Below are 22,516 nucleotides of genomic sequence, written 5' to 3' on the forward strand. Positions count from 1 at the left end.
TGTTACAGAAGGTTTGTTATGTTTTGCATGTTTCAGTTCTTACAATTGAAGACCTCTGCCTGCTCTCCTTTTATTTATTTGTTGCCATAAAAACTCTCTTATGTGATTCTGCAACGCACAACTGAACTGTACAGAAAGCAGGAGAGATTTAGCTGCAGACTGAACTGGTGGCGATAAAGGAGCTTTTTGGTGATTAAAAACACTGGCTGTGCATGACGCTTGTTTCACCAAAGCCTCCTGTGCGTTCAGCCTTCTGACAAACATCAGACCCACAGGAGTGGAGGAGCTCCCGCCCACTTTCACAGTTCATTTATCCAGCGCAGCTCAGAGCCCAACCCTCTCAAACCCCTTGGAATAAAAAAATAACATGAGCTTGAACTGAAGTGATCAGGTCGAGCCTGATGGGTCAGATTGTGAATTACAAACTGACAATTGTTCTGACAATTACAAATGTGAAATACAACATACATTTCTAATAGATAGTACATTAAAATAAGGCTTAGATGAGAAAAGATGTCTCATTGTGATTAATGCGTGTTTGCTTCAACTCCTCTCCTGCGTTTCTGTACTACTGACATGTTTATTTACTTGTTTATTTACGAGACGTACATGTTCGTTTGCATTTAGAGCGGGAAAGTGAAATTTGATTACAAGTGGTCGCTCCAGATGCATGATTATGCCAGGTTTGAATAGACGTACATATAGCTGTGATCGGATCGCTCTGAGAGCGTGTTAGTGTCAGATGTGACCAGCCTAGACCATTTGGTCAATACCTCAACGTCACAGCACAGTAAATTCACTCGGAACAAACGCAACAACAAAGGAAATATTCACCTCTCTCTCTCGTCCCAGCTCCTCTCAGGAATAGTCGACAGACCAGGTACACTGAAGTGACTGGCCTGAAGGTTCTGTGCGGTTCTCCTGGACACGATCCAAACAAGCTTTTTGTTGTCTGGTTTGTTACATTCGCTGGAGCGGTACTCTGTCATGCACTTGGCCACAAGTTCCTTCCAGTGTAGCAGCTCGCTATCACTGACCTGTGAAGAAAACAAACAGGAAACATCTGAAAGGCTGAAGACAGAAATAGTCTGAAAATACACTGCTGTCAACAAGTCAAGTGGTTATTTCCTCACATGCCATAAGTGCACGTGATCAGGCAGTGACACTGTCATGCCACATTGAACAATTTTAACATCATTTTTAGAGAAAAGCTGACAGTAGAGGTAAAAAGAAAAAACTATTTGCCACATTATGTAATTTTAGTCTGAAAATGCATTGAAGGTGGATTATGGATCCTCTCAGATTCTGAAAACATTTCTTAATTCAAAAATAGGAATTTGAAAGTAGTCTCTAAAAAAAATGTGATGGCCATTTTTTTTTTACTATATGCAGACATTTTGTAAAGCAAACAAAATTGACTAATTTAGAAACTAATCAGCTGATGCAGCTGTACCAGCCTTCGGGTCTTCATACCTTTAGATATCTTTGGAATTGCTGGACAATCTTCAACAACGTTATCGATTGGAGGGCTTCAAACTCCTGAGCAATGAGGGACAGTGCCAACACTGACGGCTGTGAAGGAGAAAAAAAAACAGCAGATTTAATTAGTCCCCAGATTCAAAACGAATGCTGCTATGCTGTGAAATTGTCGCCCGTGAACAATCCTTACTTTTGCTTTAGAGAAAAGAAGCCGGCATAAGCAGGCTTTTAGCTGGGCTTCCAGTCTCCCAATGCTTGGGATCTCCGCCCTTAAAATATAGAGGGAATCCTAAATGTGATCCGCCAGCACAAACCTCGGAAAGCAGAATCTATGTGACCGGCTCCAATCAAGCTGGAGCAATGCATTAGCACCAAGTCAAACCAAATGAAATGTTTACCTCCCGGCGGACAGGGATGTGACGGCTGAGTAGTAGAGGTGGAGAAAGGTTAAGGCCGTCACTGCTTTGGGCTCCACGCTGAGCTTCTCTGAAATGATCTTCTCCATGCGACAGAGGTCTGACACGGTGAACTTGCTTTGGCTGATGCGAATGAGTTCGTGAGTGGGTGAGACATTGCTCTCTTCCTCAATCATTTTGGCAGCAATGTGAAGACAGCAGACTCCAATACAGGGCAAGTGTTTGGGCTGCACCTATCGCAGTGACAGAGATGCAGCGAGCGTGAGTCACCGTCTGGTGATTCAAGGTCAAACACGATGTTTGTTGACCTGCGCGTGTCTGACTTGTGACAGGAATCTGATATTAAACGTGTAAAGTTGTAGACTGGGGTTAAATGAGAAAGCAATGCCTTACACTTTAAATTCTTACCTTCATAGCAGTGAGAAATCTGTCAAGCAGGTTGACAGCTTGAACAAAAGTCTGGGTGCTGTAGCCAAAGAAACTGGTCAGACTCCACAGTTCCTCCACTCTGGTGTCCCTGCATTTTGCAGACACCCCGCTGTGTTTCTATAAATGCATCATAATATATTAGAAAGGCAGCTTTGGAAAAAAAAAAAGAAAAGAAAGAAAAAGCCATATGCCTGCGCAGACAGCCAAAAATGTAAAAGTGGGTCAGTGGGTTATACCTCTGTTGACTCCATCAGCATCAGGCCAGTCTGCCTGGGAAGAAAGTTGTACTCTGTCGCACAACATGACTTCAACTCTTTCAAGAGCAAGCTGTCGACACCCTGAAGAGCCCTCATCCTGGAAAACAACATATTTCAGTTGTATTGCATCCAAATTCAAGACAATATCCACAGCGAGGGCGAGGAGAAGAGCGAATTTAAACGTTGTCTCCTTAAACCCCCCTCCCCTCCCCTCTTTTTTTAATGCTAAAAACAAAACAAGTAAACAATCTCTGCACCGAAGTTGACGCTTACATTAGTTTGCGCTAAATGAACGCTGCACAGCAGAAACTAGGTCACCGAGCCAAGACACGACCAACCCGCTTCAGAGGGGTTGAATCAGTAGATCAAGGAGGCTGACAACTCGGCTCATGCAATATAAAGATCGGGGTAAACAACAACATCCAGAAATGCCCTTCCTCCCCCCCCAATTTTTTTTTTTTTAAATTTAAAAAATGGGAGGCGTCACGTAAACACAAATAGCTTCAGTGTCAGCTAACTAAACGGACCGTCGTTTACCTTGTTCAGAAGCCGCCGACGTGCCGGGAAATAACAGCGAATTACAACTTTCACTCGCTCATGTTTGCGTTTTGATTTCGATGCTGGCCGGCAAATGTTTAAAAAAAAAAAAAAAAAAGAAACGGGGAGCTCAGTCCCTGCGGAGGAGCGAAGGGCTCGCCCTGCACAAACAAGGTACCGCTAACCTGGTTGCAAACTACAATGACCGTGATGCACCACCGGAAACATTACGTCACGATAAACCGTGGACAAACCCGCTGGAGGGAGCTCTCCACTTAGTGTGGTGTATTAAGTTCAGCTTCAAATGAACTGCTCAACCCAGAGGCTCAAATACTTTTGCTACTCTCAGGTGTGTAATATTGATTTTCTCAGTAGATAAATAGCCAATATAAGATTTTTGTCTCGTTTGTTTTACTGGTTTCTAGTTACGTATAATTTTACAACTTGTGTGCAAATCTTATGATGTTTTGGTTATATGTATGCAGAATACGCCTATATAAAATCATAGAGGGTTTTTTTTTTTTGTATGTTGCTTTTTGTTGTTCTCTCTTTTATCCCTGTCTTATGGCACATAAAAAAAAAACACACAAAAAAGGAAAATTAGCCATATGATTACTGTTTTAAACACAATCCTCCTGTGAGAGCTATTTTTGGGGTTCAGGCATCTGTTGCAGCTGAGTAGTAATACATCTGATTTGACTGATCAGCTAATTGTCTTTGATCAGGGCTTTAATGAGTAAAAACAAGTGTGTTACTGCTTGGACAGATCGAGACTTTCACCCACACCGGCCCTTGTGATTAATTCGTATTGTAAACAAGAAAATAATCAAAGTTCTTCTTTCATTTCAGAATTTGTAATCATGAAGCGCGATTGAGGCTGCAGACAGACACCACATTTTCCCTGCTGCTTCTGCACATCAAAATTAATCACAAAAGGTGCTCTAATTAAACATTTAAAAACTTGTAAGACGACATCATCCAGATGGCCTCCACCCAAAGCCCCAGCAGCAGCTTCACCTCCACCCCCAGCAGATGTACCTCCGTCCCCAGAAGCACAACTTCCATCGTCGTCAGCAGAAGGATTACGTGTCTGCCAGCAAGTCAGGGTGACTTCCTCACACTGTGGCATTTAAATAAATAAAAATAACTTGCTGGTTCACTTGAATAGAAAACACAGAGGTAACTATTCTCAGCAAAACGGCATGTCATGTCCACACACTGATGCCAAAAATGTCATCTTTGCTGTTGATAAGTCATTCTGAAAGCTGTGCTCTCCACATGTTCTGAAAAACATGTGGTACAAGCCAAAAACATAGTCAGTGAACTGGATGAATGCTACGCCATTGCAGAATTTGCAGAGGAGGAGATGCTGTCGGAAATAGTTGCAGCCAAGATAGCTGGTGTCGAAAGAAGAGCTGCTTAAACCTCCAAAAGGCAGCAGCTGCTGATGCAGGTGTTCTGCTTTCTTTTGAGGTGACTGTTGAAGGTCCTCCTTCCACAGAATCCTTCTCAATAAGAGCCAAACCATGCACAGCACACTGGGCAGAATAATAGCAGCATATCATTTGAAACAGGCATCCTGTCATTGCCCACGTGCCAAATCAAGACAATCGTGTCTCCATAAAACAATTACAAAATCTTTTTTCAAACTCACCGACATCCGTTCAGGAGACTGATGCCTGGCCAGATTCCCATTTGACAAACCAAAAGATAAGATCGGGAATGCAATGGAAGAGAAGATGGAGCACGAGGATCTCCTGCTGACGATGCAGGCCTTTGGAGATTGTTCCACTACTTATTGCAAACAAAAGTAACTAAGTTCCCCTATTCACCTGCAAAAGCAAAGAGAAGATTAGGTTACTTGATTTAACCTAATTCAACCTTCGTTACATTAATTAGCCTCATCAGTTATGATTGAGGTTAATTCAGAAATGGCCTACATCTTAATGTGGTGTAAAATGGAAAACGGGTACAATCGGTCATGTACTTCTAAATCTCGTCAGGTCGTTTGTCACATAAACAATGCCGAACATGCCAGTCATAGTATAGTAGTTTAAATGTGGGCCAAGATGTGGTCCAGATGTGGAAAAAGCAGTAAAATGTTTTTACATTTTAATTCTTTCATACATAGTCTATGATTTCAACAAACAGAAAAGGAATACATAAATTAAAAGGACAGCGTCAACAATTAACCTAAAATTTCTTGGATTTAATTTTACAACATTAAGAGATGTACAAAAAAAAGAAAAGAAAGTTGAAAGGTTGTTTCTTTTAAGTTTTCCCTTAACTGCCGAACCGGAAGTTACGTATGTACGCTAACTCCTACGTCACTGAGAAAAGCGGATATTGACAGAATATTTCGAAGTTTTGGCGCTAACGTTGTTTTTACCATCAATTTCCCCTCACTGAACCGAGAAACTCGCATTTAACCAGACATTCATACTAATTTAGCCGGTCTGACAGATGTTACTGCCAAGGTGCATCGACATATTGAAGGTTTGAACGCTAGCTAGAAATTAGCCAGATAAGGCTACGGACGCTGTTTCCATGGTGATGATTATTTACGTTTGAACGACAACTTGCTAGCTGCTGCTGCTGCTGTTGTTGTTGTTGTTGTTGTTAGCTACTTCTTGTTTGTAATATCGATGACTTTAAAGAAAAGAGAGATGTCTTCTGGCTTCCAGCTCTCCGAGCCTCAGACTTACGGGCTTTCCATGAAGATTGGCGCTCACGTTTTACTCTGTGATTATCTACCGGAAGATAAAGTAACACAGGCGGCAGCAGCAACAGCTGGTGAGATAACCGATGTTTAATATACGGAAATCCTCTGTTTGTCCGTCAGATAGTTTACTAAGCTGATGTTTCGTTAACTCATCGTGTTCTTATTTACTTTATAGAAACCCAGGGCAGCTCTCTTCAGCTGAGATTCAACAGTCTGACGTTGGATGAGCTGAGGTGACGTTACTCACTCAAAGTTACTCATTTCATGCAGCTGCATGTTTAATCCTGACCTGTAATGTTCACTGGTTTTATTATCTGATACAATTAATCACTTCTTTATCCATCTATCTATCTATCTATCTATCTATCTATCTATCTATCTATCTATCTATCCATCCATCCATCCATCCATATCTATCTATCTATCTGTCAGACAGTCGGTCAGTCACTAAACATAAAACTACATCAATGGATGGTATTGTTTTTGGGCCCAAGATGGTAAAGGACTGACACAAAGAACATATAAACTACTTTGTTTAGTAGTTTATATGTTCTTTTTATATGGCTTTAGCAACATTTCCTGTATAAACTCTCATTTGATTTCTTTACAGCAAGGAGCTTGACAGACGCACCACGGAAACTCAGCGACTGCAAGAAGAGGTGGAAAATGCGACCAGAGTCGCTCTGGAGCGGTTCGGCTGCACATATGGCCTCAACAGCTCACCTGGACAAAGCTGCAACAGTCATAGCTGTATTGTCTGTGAGTACATGCACCGTCAGCCAACATCTTATTTATACTGATGCAGGCAAACAGATGAAAAGTAATGTGTTGTAGAAGGGCCAGTGTATTGTGCAATGACTGAAAACCACCCCAATAACTTTATCAGATTACAGATGTGTGGAAACATTGCGGTAAAAACAACTTTTTTTTAAAGAATTCAAAATAAGCAAAACCTCCTTTGCTCTTTTGGCAGATGACTCACCTGAAGAGTCCGTCGTTCTTTCAATGCAGCAGCAGGCAGTGACTCAGCCTTTGGTCTCTGGTCTGGATAGTTTAAACCAGGAAGTGGCTCAAACGGATATCATCTGTTCTGGGAAGGAGGTGTTGCAAAACGCTACAGATGACTGTCTTCAACAGCTGTCTGACTTGCAGCTCGGCAAGGTACACATATTTATTTCAACCAAGTCTTGTGTTATATTAGTTTGATACTGTCAAAATGGCCGATGACAGTAATGATTTCACTATATCATGTAATATTTCACCTTCTCAAACACAGACAAATAATCTGCCTGAAGAAGAGACATTCAGCCCTAAGAAAACTATTGTGAACCTGCGGGCTAAGCTTCATAATGTCCAGATGGAGAAGAACATCCTGTCTGACATGAGGTGAACACACAGATATCGCTTTACCCCTGAAAAAAAATTCCTTGCAAATCCCTTTGACCCACAGATCATTTTATTTGTAGATTGAAGGATTCGAGGAAACACGTTGATCAGATGGAAAAGATGCTGTGCATGTTGGAAGAGCTTCAGGACATCAAAAGGTCGGGGGACCAGAAACTGCAGGAGACGGAGGATGAGGCGTTGGCACTTAACAGGAAGGTAGAAACACTGGAAGAGACTATAAAGGAAGCGTACCACACACCATATGAGAAACAATGTGGACACAAATCCATCATCAGCACCAAAGGAACAAATAACCCAACACACCGATCTCTGTCTGCAAAGGTAAATGAGGATGTCAACCATGAGACAGGCGTAGTACAGGATAGACGTTTGTTGGTGAGTAATAGAAAGATCATGTTCAGTACAGTTTGGGCGGTGGCCTCCCTGGAAGTGTGAGTTTGATTGACTATTTTTCACTTGTGTCATACTAGTCAGAAGAACAGCGTGGGAGTGAAGAATACAATGGAGTACTGAAGCAAGAAAGGTATATTAAAGGATATCAAAATTATAAACAGTGTGGCTTGTTATAAGTATTATTTTAGGAAGTTATTTTCATCATCATTTTATCAGCTGGTTATTTTAAATCACTGTTTGTTTAGTTGATGACTTTTTCTCAACTGACCTCAGGAGCCACATTTTTCCTTAGTCATTAAGTCGTGACCAAAATATTTGGACCACTTACATTTATTTCACAAAAAATAGTGCAATAGTACACAATGTCTTTGTTCACTATTAATATAAGAAATAAATAAGTGCACCGTGGACCAAAAACTCAACGAAATATAAGACTGACTTATATTTCAAAAGTCAAAAATATTTCAGTGGCTATAATATATAACAGAGTACAGCAGCAAATCCACTCAATCATTAATCTACTATCAATTAATTGGTTCAAAAAAGGATTTAAATAGTGTTGCACCGGTTATCCATAAAATATCAAGTGAGTTCAGTGTCACAGCAAATCCACTCACAGACAATTTACAATTTTTTAGTAGAAAATCAGGATGAATCTTCCTGTTGCCAGCAGCACCTAACCTGCTCCTTATCAAACCACTATTTACTTATTTGTATTACTTCATCCTATTAGCTCGTGTACGCTATCTGCTACACTTCACTGTACAATCGTTACTTAAAAAACACACTACTACATCAATCCTAGTGGTGTTATTAAGCCCTCTGCACACTGCATTGTCCCAGAATTGAAGACCTGATGACAAGTCTTGGCCAGGAGATGGCGATGTTGACTGACAATCTGAGCTCATCCAAAGACAACAGCGTCTGCTTAAGTGTTAAATTGGAGCTGCTACAGTAAGTGTTTATCACAAAACGTCAGTCACATGTTTTCACAAGCATTTTATTTATTCATGTTTATTAATCAGTAGAGAGTTTCCTGCGTAACTCATTTTACTGTAATCATGCCCCGCTTATCTCTGAATTATTGTGAATGTCAGCCAATATTGTAAATATCTACTACAACTATCACTTCTCTGCCCAGAAAACTGGCAGAGAGAAAGGCATCAGTGCACCAGAGTCAGATCGGTGAACTTGAGTCAACCCTCTCCAACCATCGAGATAAGGTAAAGATGAACATGTTGTAATGTTATCAGCTAAAATGTCAGTAATCAGACTCCCAGCCAGCTAACAATTGCTATGAATCAGCCATGTATCCGCTCCACTAGATGTAGAGGTCAGTAAGGTGTAACATCCAGAACTCTGCTGGTGTTAAACTCTGCCGGTGAACTGATGCGCCAGAATGAGTTCATTTTTGTGTGTCTTTATTTCTGGATGTGATTTTCTATGTTGTAGGTCTTTTGTCTGGAGCAGCAGCTCACTGAAGCTCAGACTCAGCTGTTTAACACCCAGACAGAGAGAGACCGATCACTACAGCAGTCAAAGGAGCTTCAGTCCCAGTTTGGCCTACTTCAGGTACACAGTGTTGTTTCTGTCTGGTGACACAGAAAGTCTGCTTAGAGGTTATTGTTTCAAATATATTAGAGTGCACTGATTGTTGCAGCTGATGTTGTCAGGCTGACTTTACGTGATGTAACTTGTGTAATGAGCTGGTGAAACAGCTTAAGACTCGGGTGGGAGGAGTCAAAGGGGATTTCTAAAATCAGATTTTGGCTCTTATAAGCGGATGGGTTTTGCTGGCACTGAGATTATTCAGACTGTTCCTGTAACACCTGTCTTCTAATATCCACCAATATGCATTTGTTGTCAGCAGGTCGATTTTTGTCAAATTTATCTTGTGTGAGAAAAGTAAATGACAATCACCCTTGCCTCTTGACAGCACCTCCTGATTGGTCCGTAGGCTTTTTTCTGTAACAGGTGTTGAGTGGCAGGTCCTAGACGTGTTTATACTTTAAGCCTATTACAGGTACGGGTAGGGTGACCTTTGACATGAGTTTTAAATAATGTCCAAACTTCTTTCTCACATTTATACCTTTTTTTTTTTTAAGGAGACACAAAATTGAATAGCAATCAGCGAGCAGTTCAGTTTTCTGTTGGTCATTCAATCCATGTCCTGTAGGTTTATTCATGCAGTTAATGGCACAAGTTCATGTTGGCCTCATTTCTACTGTGTGGCTTACCACACTGACTCCATCATCATGGGAGTGTGCAGAACCAGGTGTTCAGATGGGTTTGCTTTAACCCGAAATATGTTTGTTCAGTCAACCCTCCAAGAATAACACAAGAAGAAATGTGAAGCTGCTTTCTCTCCCATCACTGGGATTATATTTTTTCACACAGCCAAAGGATTATTATCTTTTGCCCATTTAAATACAGTCAGCCCACTGTGCCTCTTGCTTTATCCAGAGGTCCTGTGAGCAGCAGCAGTGTGAGCTCCTGGCGGAGGTAAAGGCCCTGAGAGGACAGCTGGAGGTGGCCAGGGAGCAGCTTTGCAGAGCTGGGGAGGAGAACACCTGCCTGCAGGCGCTGCTGGAGCAGAAGCTCCAGGAGGGAACGCAATCCCAGGAACTCCTGCGGGAAACAAACGAGGAACTCCAGCTCAGGCAGCAAGAAACCCAGCAGGTACAAAAGCCTGGAAAGTGTATGTGTGTGTTTGTCTTTACTGCTTTCCTATTCTCACTGTTTTTTTGTTGGGTTTTTTTTTGCAGCTTCTTGCCAGGTTGGAGGAGGCTCAGAGTCAGTGCCAGACTCTGCAGGCTGAACAGGAGACTCTGACGCTGCGGCTGAACGACAGAGAGAAGATGATAGATGTCCTGAGGTTGCAGATGGAGAGCAGCATACAGATGACAGTGCAGCACAGCCACACCATCGACAGTCTCCACCAGGAGAACAGCCTCCTCAGCAACCAGATAAACCAGCAGAAGCTGGAGATTCAGCAGCTCAGGGTCGGCAGCAAAAAAAAAAATCCAATGACATATTTGTTCTCTTCTTCACATTGATTTGCTGCCCTGCACCACTGCTAACTTCACTCCCTCCGTCTGACTCCTTTTCTTTTTGCCCTTTGCTGATCAGGCTGAGTTAGACCAGCACCAGTCCATCCTGGCTGCTGTGGAGCTCGAGAGGCACCAGCTGCAGGCCTCTGTGGTTGATCACGGTCAACGTGTCCGGGAGGAGATGCTGGAGAAACAGCAGCTCACCGCCAGGCTGGAGCTGCAGCGTACGCAGCTACTCACCCTTACCAGTGAGTTGAACGTATATCACTACAAAGGAGGCTCATATCCATTATATTCCATTTGTAATACACTCACATGATGAGATTGATTGTAAAGTTGGGAAAATGTAACTGAACATCTGAAAAAGGTAGATTGTGTCGGGGTTTGAAGTATAGTGCATTGACACAGTTGAACTATAGCCACTCAGTTTGGGTTTAGTTTCCTCAAATGATGAACTCTGGCTGACTTGAGGCCTCCAATTCACTTCTGTATTATTAAGTTGATATTTTGTGTCCTGACTTCAGTCACAACTGGACTTCCAAAGTGATTCCTGGTGTGAAGTGGTAGTCAGGCGTCTCCTGGATGATATAGTTATAATGTGCCAAATACTATAGTTTTCTTCATACATTATTTGACCTTAAGTCAAGCAACATTCTCTGGAACTTTTGATACCTCTGACCAGGCGACTGCTGCTGTTAGAGCCTGTCACAATTACAATAATCTGATCACGATTATTTGAGCTGACTGCAGTCATTTTGTAAAATGGTTAGAATAATTGTATCTGCATAAAAACATCTGGATGAAACTAAGAGAAACATCATTGACGTAACCATGGTCTGCTGTGGTTTAATGGCATCAGTAAAGAATTAGCGCAACCAAAGATTTATTGAGGCATTTAAGCTCTGATATTGGACCGAGTGCATTTTAATGAGCATCTATTGACATTAACATCATGGTTTAGTTGCTAAAACCAAAGCAGTGGTTTTACATCAAATGAGAAAGGAGAGCTCAATAACCTGGAGGAAGAGATTTGTCAGATTTGCATCTAAAAGCTGTCATTAAAGGCACTAATACTAATTTTTTTTTTTTTTAAAAAAGCATCTATGGGTCAACTAACCCACACAGTTCTCCGAACTCAGAAAGACAGCGTCAGTTCCATCCAGACAACCGGCTCCTCACTCAGAGTTACTTCTTTGCATATTTCTGCAGTAGTCTTTGTAAATTGAAGTTGTTATGTCATATCTGCCCTGTGCAGTTTATTTCTACAAAGACTAAAAGGCAACCAGAAGTGACATTTTTAATTTGTGTGTGCCACTAAATGTCTTCTCTTCTTCATGGTGTATTTGTATTATTAAACTAGGTTTATACCATAATAGTGGCATAAAATGAAGAGAACAACACAGCTGAACCATTAATCGTAATTATTCATGTAGCAATTAATCATCATCAAAGGTTGAATCACCGTGTCAGTCCCAGCTGCTGTCAGCTCCTCCCTTCACCAGGAATCAGAGTTCACAGTGCTGCTTCTAGAAAGAGTTCAGCTGTCCTGCGTTTTGTTTTTTTGTGGTTGAATTAAATGATCTTCTTGTCCTGCCGTGTTAAGAAAGCAAAGAAGCATGTTCGGTATGTTTACACTGTCCACCAAGCCCTTCTGCTGGCCTGTGTGTTAGCGTGTATCTCTCTCTCTGGATGTAAAGCATGTGTTTGTGCGGGCACGATTTCAGAAGAGCACCAGGAGCTGCACAGGCTCCACAGCTGTAAGGAGGAGGAGCACCAGGGTGTGGTGCTGAAGCTTCAGAGTCAGCTGAGGAAGGCCCACGATGAGCTGGACCAGATGAGGTGCACCCTGGGGATCCTCGAGGGAGCTGATGGACACGGTTTGAACCATGTTATCATTTAAACTGAGGTTCAGTTAAAAGGCCTCACGAAGAAAGGAGACTGAGAAAATCCATCTGTGATCAAGTGTGCGGATAACATCGAATTACTTTCATCTTAATGAAATCTTAGAATGCAGACAATAAATTTGCAGTCAGAAAGTGTGGGTCAAGTTCAATGAAATTATTATTTCACGTCCTCCTGAGAATCTCTCCAGTCTGAGAGATAATAGAGACAATCTGACATGTGTAATCATTAACACTTAACCTTGATAAGTACAGAGCCTGTCCAAAATGAAAGCTCTGTGATTTAAGCTCCTGTTATATTCCTGTATGATGTTCTTTCTCACTTGATCACCTCCCGTCCATCTCTCTGCCTCAGGCCTCCAGGCAGCCTTGGACATGCAGCAGGAGATCACTACCCGACGAGAGCAGGTCGACTCCCTGCAGGGCAGAATCCAACATCTGGAGGAGAACATGAAGAAGCTGCAGCAGGTGAAAAGCACTTTTATACTGGAAACTTTCTCGTCTTGTTCTTTATGAACACATCAGACTTGGTATGTCAGCTTTTGACATGTATCCATTCATCTCATGGGACTATGAATGTTTCTGATCATTTTCCCTCCAAATACACACCAGTTTCAGATCACGTGTTTTCAAAGCAGTTACAAAGAAAGGATTTGTATCATATTTGTTTGCCTGTACGTCATCATTTGTTCCATCTCTTTGTTCTCCAGGAGAAGCGCTACCACAAACTGGAGACCCAGCGCCAGCTGCAGGAGCTCACCTTTGTCCAGGAGGAGAAGAGACAACTGGCTAATGAGTTGGAGGCCCTCCGCTCCAAAGACTTACAGTTGAAGGACCGGATCAGCGAGCTGGAGGCAATCCTTCACAAGGTAGTGTTTGTTTGTACTTCATTTTAGTCCCGTCTAGTTTACTTTACTTTAGTCTAGTTAAGCTTTAACCAAAGAAACTGGCCACCGCTTCAAATACATTTAGAAAAAAACGCTTGACTTCAGTGACATCGCACTTCACCACCAACACTTGTTGCTCATTGGTCCGACTTTCAGTGGCTGAACCATGTTAATGTGAACAGGATTTCCAGACTATAATCGCAGCAGAAAACTGAAGCTGTGAGCAATAGTCTGGGGGAGACATGCTAATCTAACAAAACTGAAATTCAAATGTATATATTTGATTAAAAAAAAAGAACCTTATCAGTCCGTTTCTGCTTCTGTCCACTGTATGACTGTGTTTTCTCTTGTATGTTCCCAAAGATGTCAGAGAGCTTTGCAAACTGTCAGGATTTCATCCAGCTGCAGGATCAGGAGTATTTCCGTCTGAAGCTCCAACATGCCCTCAACCTGAAGGTACAACAGTCTGCACACGAGTGGGACAGAGCCCTTCTGCAAGAAGGCAGTATGTCTAACAATACATGTGCATGTAATGCAGGTGCCTCATGCTGAGCTCCTCGGCCGCGAGGTCGACCGTCACTTTTGATTGATTTGAATGTTGAACATTCTTCAGCGCTTTTATGTTTTCTGCAGGAGTTCCAAGGTCAAAATTTGCACACAGCGCTGAATGTACCTCAACCCGATGTGGATTCCCCGTCTGCACACACTGCTCCACCCTCCCCCCAGCACGCCGCCAACACCCAGATCAAGGTAGAGCCAAAAACTCCCAATATCTCGCCTATCCCCTTCGCTTCCAGCCCGTCAAGTAGAGGTTTGAATCATTTTCGTTTGGCTGCACAGACGCAAGCTCGGCACATCTGCTCAGTCTCTAAATCACAAACACACGCAGTTACATTCCTGTGGCAAAGACAGATAACAGACTGTAAATAATTTCAACAGAGCAATGAAATACTCTTTGATTTCTTTGGTCTTCCACTGCTGAGAATATTTTATGAGTTTTTATGGATTTTAGACTGATAAAAGATGTTGTAACAGTAACAGTAACAGACACCGAGTTTCTGAGATTGTCCCATATTCCCTGGTTTCGCTGCTTAAATGCGAGCAGGTCTGACCAAATATTTGAATATGACTGCATTTACATTGTCTTTCCTCTCCCTTCCTCTGGCTGCTGAAGTCAAAGAGGCAGCAGGAGGGCCCAGATCTCCGATCTCTCGTCAGCAAGCTGCGAGGAGCGATTTCAGAGAACCGCAGACCACACACCGATTACAGCGCCGCCGCCGCCGGCAGCTTCCACAGGAGGAGGTCCGCACCGGAGCGAGAGCACAGAACCACATTGTACGTCTGGCTCCGTTCCCACATACTACGAGGATTAGCTTCATTCTTAGGCTGGTTTAGGTCACAGCTGAAAAATCATGTGATGCTACTAAGTGAGCAAGAAGTCACTGGAATGGAGGAGGAGGGGGAGGGTCCATACATGAGTGGTTTCATTGACCACACTGTGTTTCAAAGCTTGTTCTGTAATATACCATAAAAAGAACTGTTGGCTGTGTAGTTTAAATCCTCCTGTGCAGCTCATTTTCTGCTCCAGTCTCGTGTACTGTGATGTCTTCTCTTGTAAAACCTCACTTGTATATATTTGAATATTTCCCTTTCACCTACAGCAGCACTGATAACGCTGAAGAAGTAAAAGCGGGCTCCAGATTGAGGAGAAAGACCTGCAGCAGGTAGAGAAACTAACTGGTGTCGTCTTTTTTTTTCTTTTTTTTAATGCGCTGAGTGTGATTTTCCTGGAGGCTTTAAGATGATCACACCGTTTACCCACGTGACCTTTTACCCCTTGTGTAACATGCAAGGCGCCGCTGACTGCTACAGGCTACATGAAGTGATGTAATGCTTTGTCTGTGTGCATACAGCACCTACAGAGAGCTACATTTCCTGAGGACAGCTGAGCTGACCAAGAAGTCCCTCAGCGAGAGTGAGTGTCGTTTTCATGCAGTCCAACATGCACATACTTCCATTTCTTGCTGCTCTATTTTCAGTAAATGCAGCGTTCATTTCCAATGCAACATGAGATTAGAGCTGCTGAAGTTATTTATGTATTATGGACTCATTATCGACAGCTATTATGAAGTCTTTTTATATATCAAAAGTAGCAATTATTCTGTAGTTCAGCTTCTTGGGAAAAAAAAAATCCTTCTTTTCTCTGTTTATGTTGATTCAGCAAAACAACCTGTTTGAAGACAAGTTGAGAAACTGATGTGCATTGATGTGCATTGTCATTATCTTCAGACAAGTGATAGCAGCCTTACTTTGAATACGATAGAGCAGGTAAATACAAGTTTTGATCAATATTCTATCTTCAACAAACACTCTGATTTTTCTAGGTCATGTAATATTGAGTGCAGCGACGGACACCTCCTCCCTCCAGCTCCTCTCACTGGGCCGCAGGTCGCCCGTCCACTCTCTTCTGACCTCTGACTCGACAAACTAACGAGAAATGAACCAACAGACCTGAGGCTCGTTCCTCGGATCAGTAAGTTGTTCGAATTGTAGATAAGCTGTATACGCACTTTGTCAAATATCTCCAAACATTGTGTGAATAGATTGTGTTTGAGTACATCTCGGGATTATTCAAGTAAGATGTTAGATAGTTTTGTGGTAGAAAAAAAAAAAAAAAAAAATCCCAGAAATGACAAATCTCACATCCTCCACGTAGAGTTCATTATTCACCCGTTCACACAGACTGGGTCGTTTGCAGCTTGTTTTTCTTCAGGATGCTGCTCGACTCCTCTGAAGGCTGAGACGACAGTTTCAGACTTTAAGGAAAAGCTAAACATCCAGACAACAGTCAAATATTTAGAGCTGATCAATAACAGATGAGACAGACTGACTGTCGGACTGATTATTTCTGATCGTCTGCGGTGACAGTGGGTGTCCAGGTCACCGTTACACGTGTCCTTCAGCAACTCAAAGAAATCGTAGTTTACATCAAATCTATGTGAACTAATCTGTGAATAATCAATGTAATATCATACCTGAGAATTTATTTCTCATCTTGTGATTAACAGAACGCTCTTTTTTTTTTTTTTTTGAAGGGTTGGTGATGAAGCTCACTGACTAAAGGTTTTATAAAAATCCTCAATCAATTTATTGTTTGAATAAAGTGTATGAAAAATATTAAAGTGTTTGATTAGTTATTCTCTGCCAGGCTAAAATGTTGTATCATACATTCGCACATTTAGAGGTACACGATGTGCAAACTGGAGTCTTATACTACCTTATTGTCAATAAAGCTGATTCTGAACAACAAGCATGATACAAACAGAATAAATGGGGACAAATAGTTCAGCAGCCATCAAAACCTTTATTTTGTACTTTCTTCAGTTCATTTGTCCTCCCTGTTCGACGGGACAGGATTTCATTCTTCCACTTGGATGAGGAACAGTGTGACGAACGGACACCGTCAGGATGTCTCCTCGTCCTGCAAGAGCAAAACATGAATCTCTCCCGTCATCATTTAACACTAAATTAGTTTTTGCTTAACTTCTAACAAACATTTGTTTTCAGTTTCTTCATTGTTTCCCACTCGCTCTTACCGGAGACGCGAACCATTTCCTGAACAGCCTGGCAGCTCTTTCATGTCCTTATGGGAGCTGAGTTGATTGTCTGAGACGGCCTGGCCTCTCTTGAGGCCGTAGACATTCACCTGGAGGGTGTAACGGTTTCTGGGACTTGGACTTTGGACATCCGGGCTGCTGTTAAATGATTAAGAAGTCGTTTTAAGCGTCACTCACAGAATTGTGTATTCATGTGTTTATCTTCCATTTCTAATATTTCTAATCAAATAATGGTTCAAAAAATGTTTTGATTACAATAATACCAAGGAAATTGCCAGTATACTCACATTTTATTGGCAGATGTTTCTTGTTTTGGCTGATCCACTTCTTCCCTACTTGGCTCTCTACAGTTTGCCTCACCTTCCTCCTCTGCATGGTCTCCTGGAGGTGCAGGCGGTGCTCCGGTGCTGTTTATGCATATTTCTGGGTCCAAAATGGAAACCACCTGATCAAATAACTGCAGGAGAAAGATGAGGTCGTATGTAGGTTAACATGCTTCATTCATTGATCTGCCTTCTCTGAAGTTTGAACTCGGGCCTCGTCGTCCCGGCGCCGAGCAGCTCACCTCAGGGGTCATGTGATCCTTATAGTGTGGGTACGTAGCGAGAGGATGCCGTTTGAGTTCGTCCTCCAGCGAAGCCACATAATCTCTGCGGATCTGCTTCTGGATCATCTGCTTGGAGAAGCAGGCGTGCTCTTTAGAGACGCTCTTTCTAGGCTTTTGGCGGGAGGTGTGCTGCGGAGTGTCCTGGAAAATAAGCGGTGAGAGGCCGCTCTGGGCCCCGGGGACAAATGATGAGCAGTCACCGAAGTCATCGAGGCTCATGTTTGCAAAACGCCAACAACTGCTGACTGAGAACAGCTTGTTGGTCGAGGCTTTGAGATATTTGGTCCGCAACCTCTCCTTGTACCTGAGGGTTTACAAAAAACACGAGAGCTTCACTCAATCTTAGAAAGCAGTTTCACGTAGTTGAAGTACGAGATGAACTTTGTGAAACAATATGGACGAGAATAAGCGCAGTATAAACAGTGTGAACATGTAGCCTGGCCTCAAAACAGCAGACGGTGTAATAAGGTCACTGTGTACTTGAACAGATTTTCTGTCTCTTATCCATCAGCTTCCACACTATTAAGATATAGACCGTTTTCCACAACATGAAGTACGTATCAATTATTACGATTAAACATAAGATACTAATGCAGTGTTAAAACCTCAAACACAAGGTGACTAAAACTCAGTCTTGTTGACTTACAGACACGTCTCGGTGTCCGTATGTCAACAAGACTGTTTCCTTATGATATCATAAAGTCCAAACACAAAGAAACTGTAAGAACAGAAGTCAAACAAAAGGAGGAGTTGAACTGTTTCCCCACTTAAACAGATTTTACTTTCAGTCTTGGTGTGCTTTTGCTCTGCTTGGTGTATATTTGAGCAGGAAGTGCATCTCTGTTTCACACACGTGCTCTTTGAGTTGTCCTTTTATGTCTTCCTTCATTTTCTACCGGTTTGTACTGTATACTGTGTAATATCTCAGTAAATCATTCACGTTGTCTCTTTCTCCCGTCAAGTCAGTGTCTTGTTTTATAATTGCCTTTTTTTTTTTTTTTTTTGGACTCTGGTAGACAGATGTGCGTGATGTTTCTTTGTGTTTGGACTTTATGATATCATAAGGAAGCAGTCTCCAAGTTCAACTCGCTGATCCATTGTTGGAGTTCATAGTGAAATCATATTGTGCAACCTCACCGCGTGATTTGAAGTAAGATGAAGTATCAGATTTGAAGGAACTGAAGAAATCCTCGACACTTTTCTTTTACCAGTTTCCACCAAGTTTCAATCCGCATTGTGTTTTCTGCTAGTTGAACTTCATAAGCTTCACAAAGGTTGTATTGGTTGCTGGCTTTTTTTTTTTTTTTTTTAAAGTTAGGGGATCTTTTTTCATGTTGGACCCACGCTGATTCGGTCTTCACACAATCCTTTTTTTTTTTGGAAAGAAGAGTTTTGTAATTTAAACCGCATGATTACGTCAGATCAAAAGACTTGGAGGGGTTTGGAAATTGTGAGTGAAATATGATTAAATAATTTAAAAGACGTTTAAGGGGACAACTGTATGAGGTGAACACAAACTTGATGAGAGATTTCATGATGTAACATGTTATAGATCTCTTCAAAATCTTTGTGTATTGTGAGGAGTACAATTTAACTGCACAATCGTCACGATTGCCTCCTTAAATGTCCCGAAATCATTTAACTTTAAAGTTCTTTCAACTTTTTAATCATCCTGGATTTGACATAAAGTTTAAGCAGTTTGAATAACGCTTGTCCAAAAGGAGTTTGTAAAGAGTAAACCAGCAGAGACGCCGAGAAATTTCCGAAAGTGTTTTTTAATCACAACGTTGGATGTTTATGGGATTTTTGCATCGATGTTATGAGGTAGCATCATTTTAAAGGCACAAATAGATGATTATATCAGAAACTTTGATCCACAAACTGATTTTTGTAAGACGTTTAGTAAAACATGACAGGTGATGTTGTGAAAATAGTTTCTTACAACCTGATGAAAGATTTTACCTATTTAAGCTATGTTCATTTTATTCTTATTCTCTTGATGGCATTTTGTTTTCTCTCAGATTTCTTACTAGCACAACATTATAATTTTGCCCTGTTGTGTATTTATGGTTTTCAGGAACTGGCAGTGTATTTTTGTTATTGTAGTCTCTCTGACTCTATTTAGCAGCACGCTGCCAACAGTTGTTGAATTATTATTCATTATGTATTAATTTATGACTCATCTCAGAGGTCTTTACAGTAAATCTTTCACCAGGGTAGCATCCCCTTCCTGTCAGCAGAGAAATACATCGACCTGCTTGAGAGGTGACATGAAGTCTCACCCTGTAGAGTATAAATAAAGCCTTTCAGTAACTATATTGAATACCGGTCTGTCCATGCCTAGAGTGACATACTGTACCATGTTGCTCTTATCTATTCCCGCCTCTCACTTTTCCTCCTCCTCTGAACTCGAGGAACTTCTCACCTTCATCCTATTTTTTATGTTCTTCGACTGGTTCAGTTGAGGTGAGCAGACAGACGGTGTGTCTACATCAGTGGTAGAGAGTAACTAAGTACTACCAGAACATAGTTATGAGGTTCTTATGAGAGCGCTCCTTGTGTTACTATATTTATGCTCCACTAAATTTCAGAGGATATTTAATCTGACAGCTATAGTATATTTACAGATAAAACATTTTAAGTTTATACGGCCTAATGCAGTGATATATAACTACTGACACGGAGAGGATACGTTTGCTAATATGATTGCTTGAAAAAGTGCTCTTACTTTTAATTTTATTAGCGAAAAATACTTTTATTGCAGCAAAAGTTTCAACATCATACTTTTGTAGGCTACAACATCAATGGCAGATAAATAAGTTTAAACTAAGTGTATTCATTGCACAGAATTTCCCCTTTCAGGTTGTTATATGATTGTATGATTGGAGTACTTATCCATTAATAGAGAAACAGCCTTTTACAGCTGGACGAGGTGGACCTAACTAATATTTTATATAAAATTAAGAAGCCTAGATTCATTTATAGCCATATAGCTGTACGTTTATCACATGTTTGCTCCTCTGTAAAGTAAACATTACTGTAAATGTGGTTAAATACATCTAGTGGAGTAGTAGATAGTACAATATTACAGTGAATTACAGGAGTAGGTCACTTACCAAGGGAAAGCGGGCCGTGAGTCTTTTGTCTCCATCCTCATCAGTGTTTCGTATCTATTAAATGAGTTTAAGAAACTCCCGACGGAAGCAAACGTTACACATCTCGTGCTCCCGACCTGTGGCAGAAAGTTTGTCATTCGGTAACTATGGCAACGGCGGGGAGTGAGTTTAACTAAGCGGTCGTTTCACGTGAAAGTAAAAGCATCAAAACCATCTTCACTGTCAACTGGAAAAGCAGCACGTTAAAGGGAATAAAACGTGTTTCATTTGACATTATCGTTCTGCTGTGCAGGATAGTTACGGTGTTGACATGGTAACTGTCAATCAAACAACACAACAGCTGCAACCACTCTGTAATTGGACCTAAAGGTCATCACATGTCAACACTTAACGCTATTTAGTCTATACTTTAATATCCCTTTGGTAATTTGAGCACTAGAGGGCTCTCCTTGTTAGATAATTCAATAGTAGAGCCCAGACATCATTTGTATTCACTTTTGTTTGCATCACGTAAATATCACTTAATTTCAGCAGTATATTTTGTATTGAAGTTCTTACTTGATTAAAAGTTGCAAAGTTGCATTGTAGATAAAAGCCTTTAAAGCATCTAAATAATCATCCAAATAATTAATCAAATGTGCTATTTTAAATTAGGCTATCAGAAGTAAAAGCACTCATGTGGCATATTCATACAAATATTACTTAAAGTGTTAAGCAGAATCTTAACATTTTAGATGGTAGAAAGGGAGCTAATTTTACCTGCTTTATTTATATTTGTGTTGTTTAATTTATTTGAGAACTTTATATTTCATAAAGTATACAATCTTGAGTATTAAACTTACTGTTTAAAAAACCAGCCACATATTTGACCATATTAAATACAATAATATGGAAATACTCAACTCAAAGTTAGTCACAGTTCAGTTGTGAATGTACTTAATGTTAATGCACTATTAACTACCAGAGCTCACTGATCTGCTTCTGTGTTTGCAGTGCTTGATATTACTGTAGTTTACTTACAGTTTACCACAATGAATATTTACTTCAATTTTAATCAGCAGTTCTGTCAATTTATGGGAAAAAGTGTTAAGATTGCACAGAACTTCCTGGCAACTGCATAGAAACATAGAAAAGTGATTGTTGTTGCTTGGATTTAATCACATGTTATTCCCTTCTGGGCTGATGAATTAGCTAATTAAGTGGAGTTCAGGTCCCCAGACTCTCCTGCTGTTCAAACACCAGGGAAAACACTGCTGGGACAGAGAGACTACTGTTTCCTCTCTTTCAGCACTGATGACCCCTATTTATAGAAACAAACTAACTTAGTAAACAGTTTCAATACACTCGATGAACTGTCTAATGTGCCGTTTCAGTTTGTTTGCCCACAACACAGCCAGCATGAAAACAGCCATAATAGAGTGACATTTGAATGCACGTTTGGTTGTAGACTCAGTATTAAATTGTGAACAATGTGCCTGCACGATCCTGTTGTTGATGGAGTAGTTAGATGAGTAGCACCTGTCGAGTTCGAACAACACTGAGCATGGTGTTGAAAGCAAGTACATCGCCTAAGAACCATTAATTGGAGCCATTTCTTTTTCCTACTATGGAAAAGACACCATCAGCTGATGGAAAAGGCAGAGGATGTATGTCTCCAAGCTGCGTGGCTCTTTAAAAAGCAGCCATTAAAACCCAATA

At 41.2% G+C, this 22,516-nt stretch overlaps 3 protein-coding genes across 3 annotated transcripts in view; 1 reads left to right on the plus strand and 2 right to left on the minus strand.

Annotated features, from left to right (window-relative positions):
• The window catches only part of LOC138625534 (coiled-coil domain-containing protein 158-like), a 17,620-nt gene extending 914 nt beyond the window's left edge, over positions 1-16,706 (plus strand). The window contains exons 2-24 of the mRNA XM_069706517.1: positions 5,803-5,911; positions 6,016-6,073; positions 6,451-6,599; positions 6,814-7,001; positions 7,117-7,226; positions 7,307-7,442; positions 7,569-7,622; positions 7,718-7,770; positions 8,484-8,594; positions 8,782-8,863; positions 9,093-9,212; positions 10,104-10,319; positions 10,406-10,642; positions 10,770-10,938; positions 12,415-12,567; positions 12,947-13,059; positions 13,302-13,460; positions 13,842-13,934; positions 14,112-14,228; positions 14,653-14,813; positions 15,140-15,202; positions 15,392-15,453; positions 15,863-16,706. Of these exons, the coding sequence (XP_069562618.1) occupies positions 5,803-5,911; positions 6,016-6,073; positions 6,451-6,599; positions 6,814-7,001; positions 7,117-7,226; positions 7,307-7,442; positions 7,569-7,622; positions 7,718-7,770; positions 8,484-8,594; positions 8,782-8,863; positions 9,093-9,212; positions 10,104-10,319; positions 10,406-10,642; positions 10,770-10,938; positions 12,415-12,567; positions 12,947-13,059; positions 13,302-13,460; positions 13,842-13,934; positions 14,112-14,228; positions 14,653-14,813; positions 15,140-15,202; positions 15,392-15,453; positions 15,863-15,969 (2,820 nt within the window). The 3' untranslated portion in view covers positions 15,970-16,706. The remainder of the gene's footprint in view (positions 1-5,802; positions 5,912-6,015; positions 6,074-6,450; positions 6,600-6,813; positions 7,002-7,116; positions 7,227-7,306; positions 7,443-7,568; positions 7,623-7,717; positions 7,771-8,483; positions 8,595-8,781; positions 8,864-9,092; positions 9,213-10,103; positions 10,320-10,405; positions 10,643-10,769; positions 10,939-12,414; positions 12,568-12,946; positions 13,060-13,301; positions 13,461-13,841; positions 13,935-14,111; positions 14,229-14,652; positions 14,814-15,139; positions 15,203-15,391; positions 15,454-15,862) is intronic.
• On the minus strand, positions 1,488-3,018 carry LOC138625551 (cyclin-G2-like). Its single transcript, XM_069706547.1, has 5 exons — positions 2,855-3,018; positions 2,561-2,678; positions 2,304-2,441; positions 1,878-2,128; positions 1,488-1,572 (listed from the first exon to the last, which is right to left on the minus strand). Coding segments are annotated over exons 1-5 (567 nt in total). The 5' UTR covers positions 2,857-3,018; the 3' UTR covers positions 1,488-1,514.
• Positions 16,213-20,895, minus strand: LOC138625571 (putative protein FAM47C). Its single transcript, XM_069706576.1, has 6 exons — positions 20,819-20,895; positions 17,661-18,006; positions 17,383-17,552; positions 17,075-17,233; positions 16,854-16,959; positions 16,213-16,275 (listed from the first exon to the last, which is right to left on the minus strand). Exons 1-6 carry the CDS (start codon positions 20,857-20,859, stop codon positions 16,213-16,215), a joined length of 885 nt encoding a protein of 294 aa, XP_069562677.1. The 5' UTR covers positions 20,860-20,895.
• Positions 20,896-22,516: the final 1,621 nt, after the last annotated feature.

Source organism: Brachyistius frenatus, unplaced genomic scaffold (genome assembly GCF_029030835.1).
Source record: "Brachyistius frenatus isolate BFR_SWC_R1_liver_20210118 unplaced genomic scaffold, ASM2903083v1 Contig_63, whole genome shotgun sequence".
Classification (NCBI taxonomy): Eukaryota; Metazoa; Chordata; class Actinopteri; family Embiotocidae; genus Brachyistius; species Brachyistius frenatus.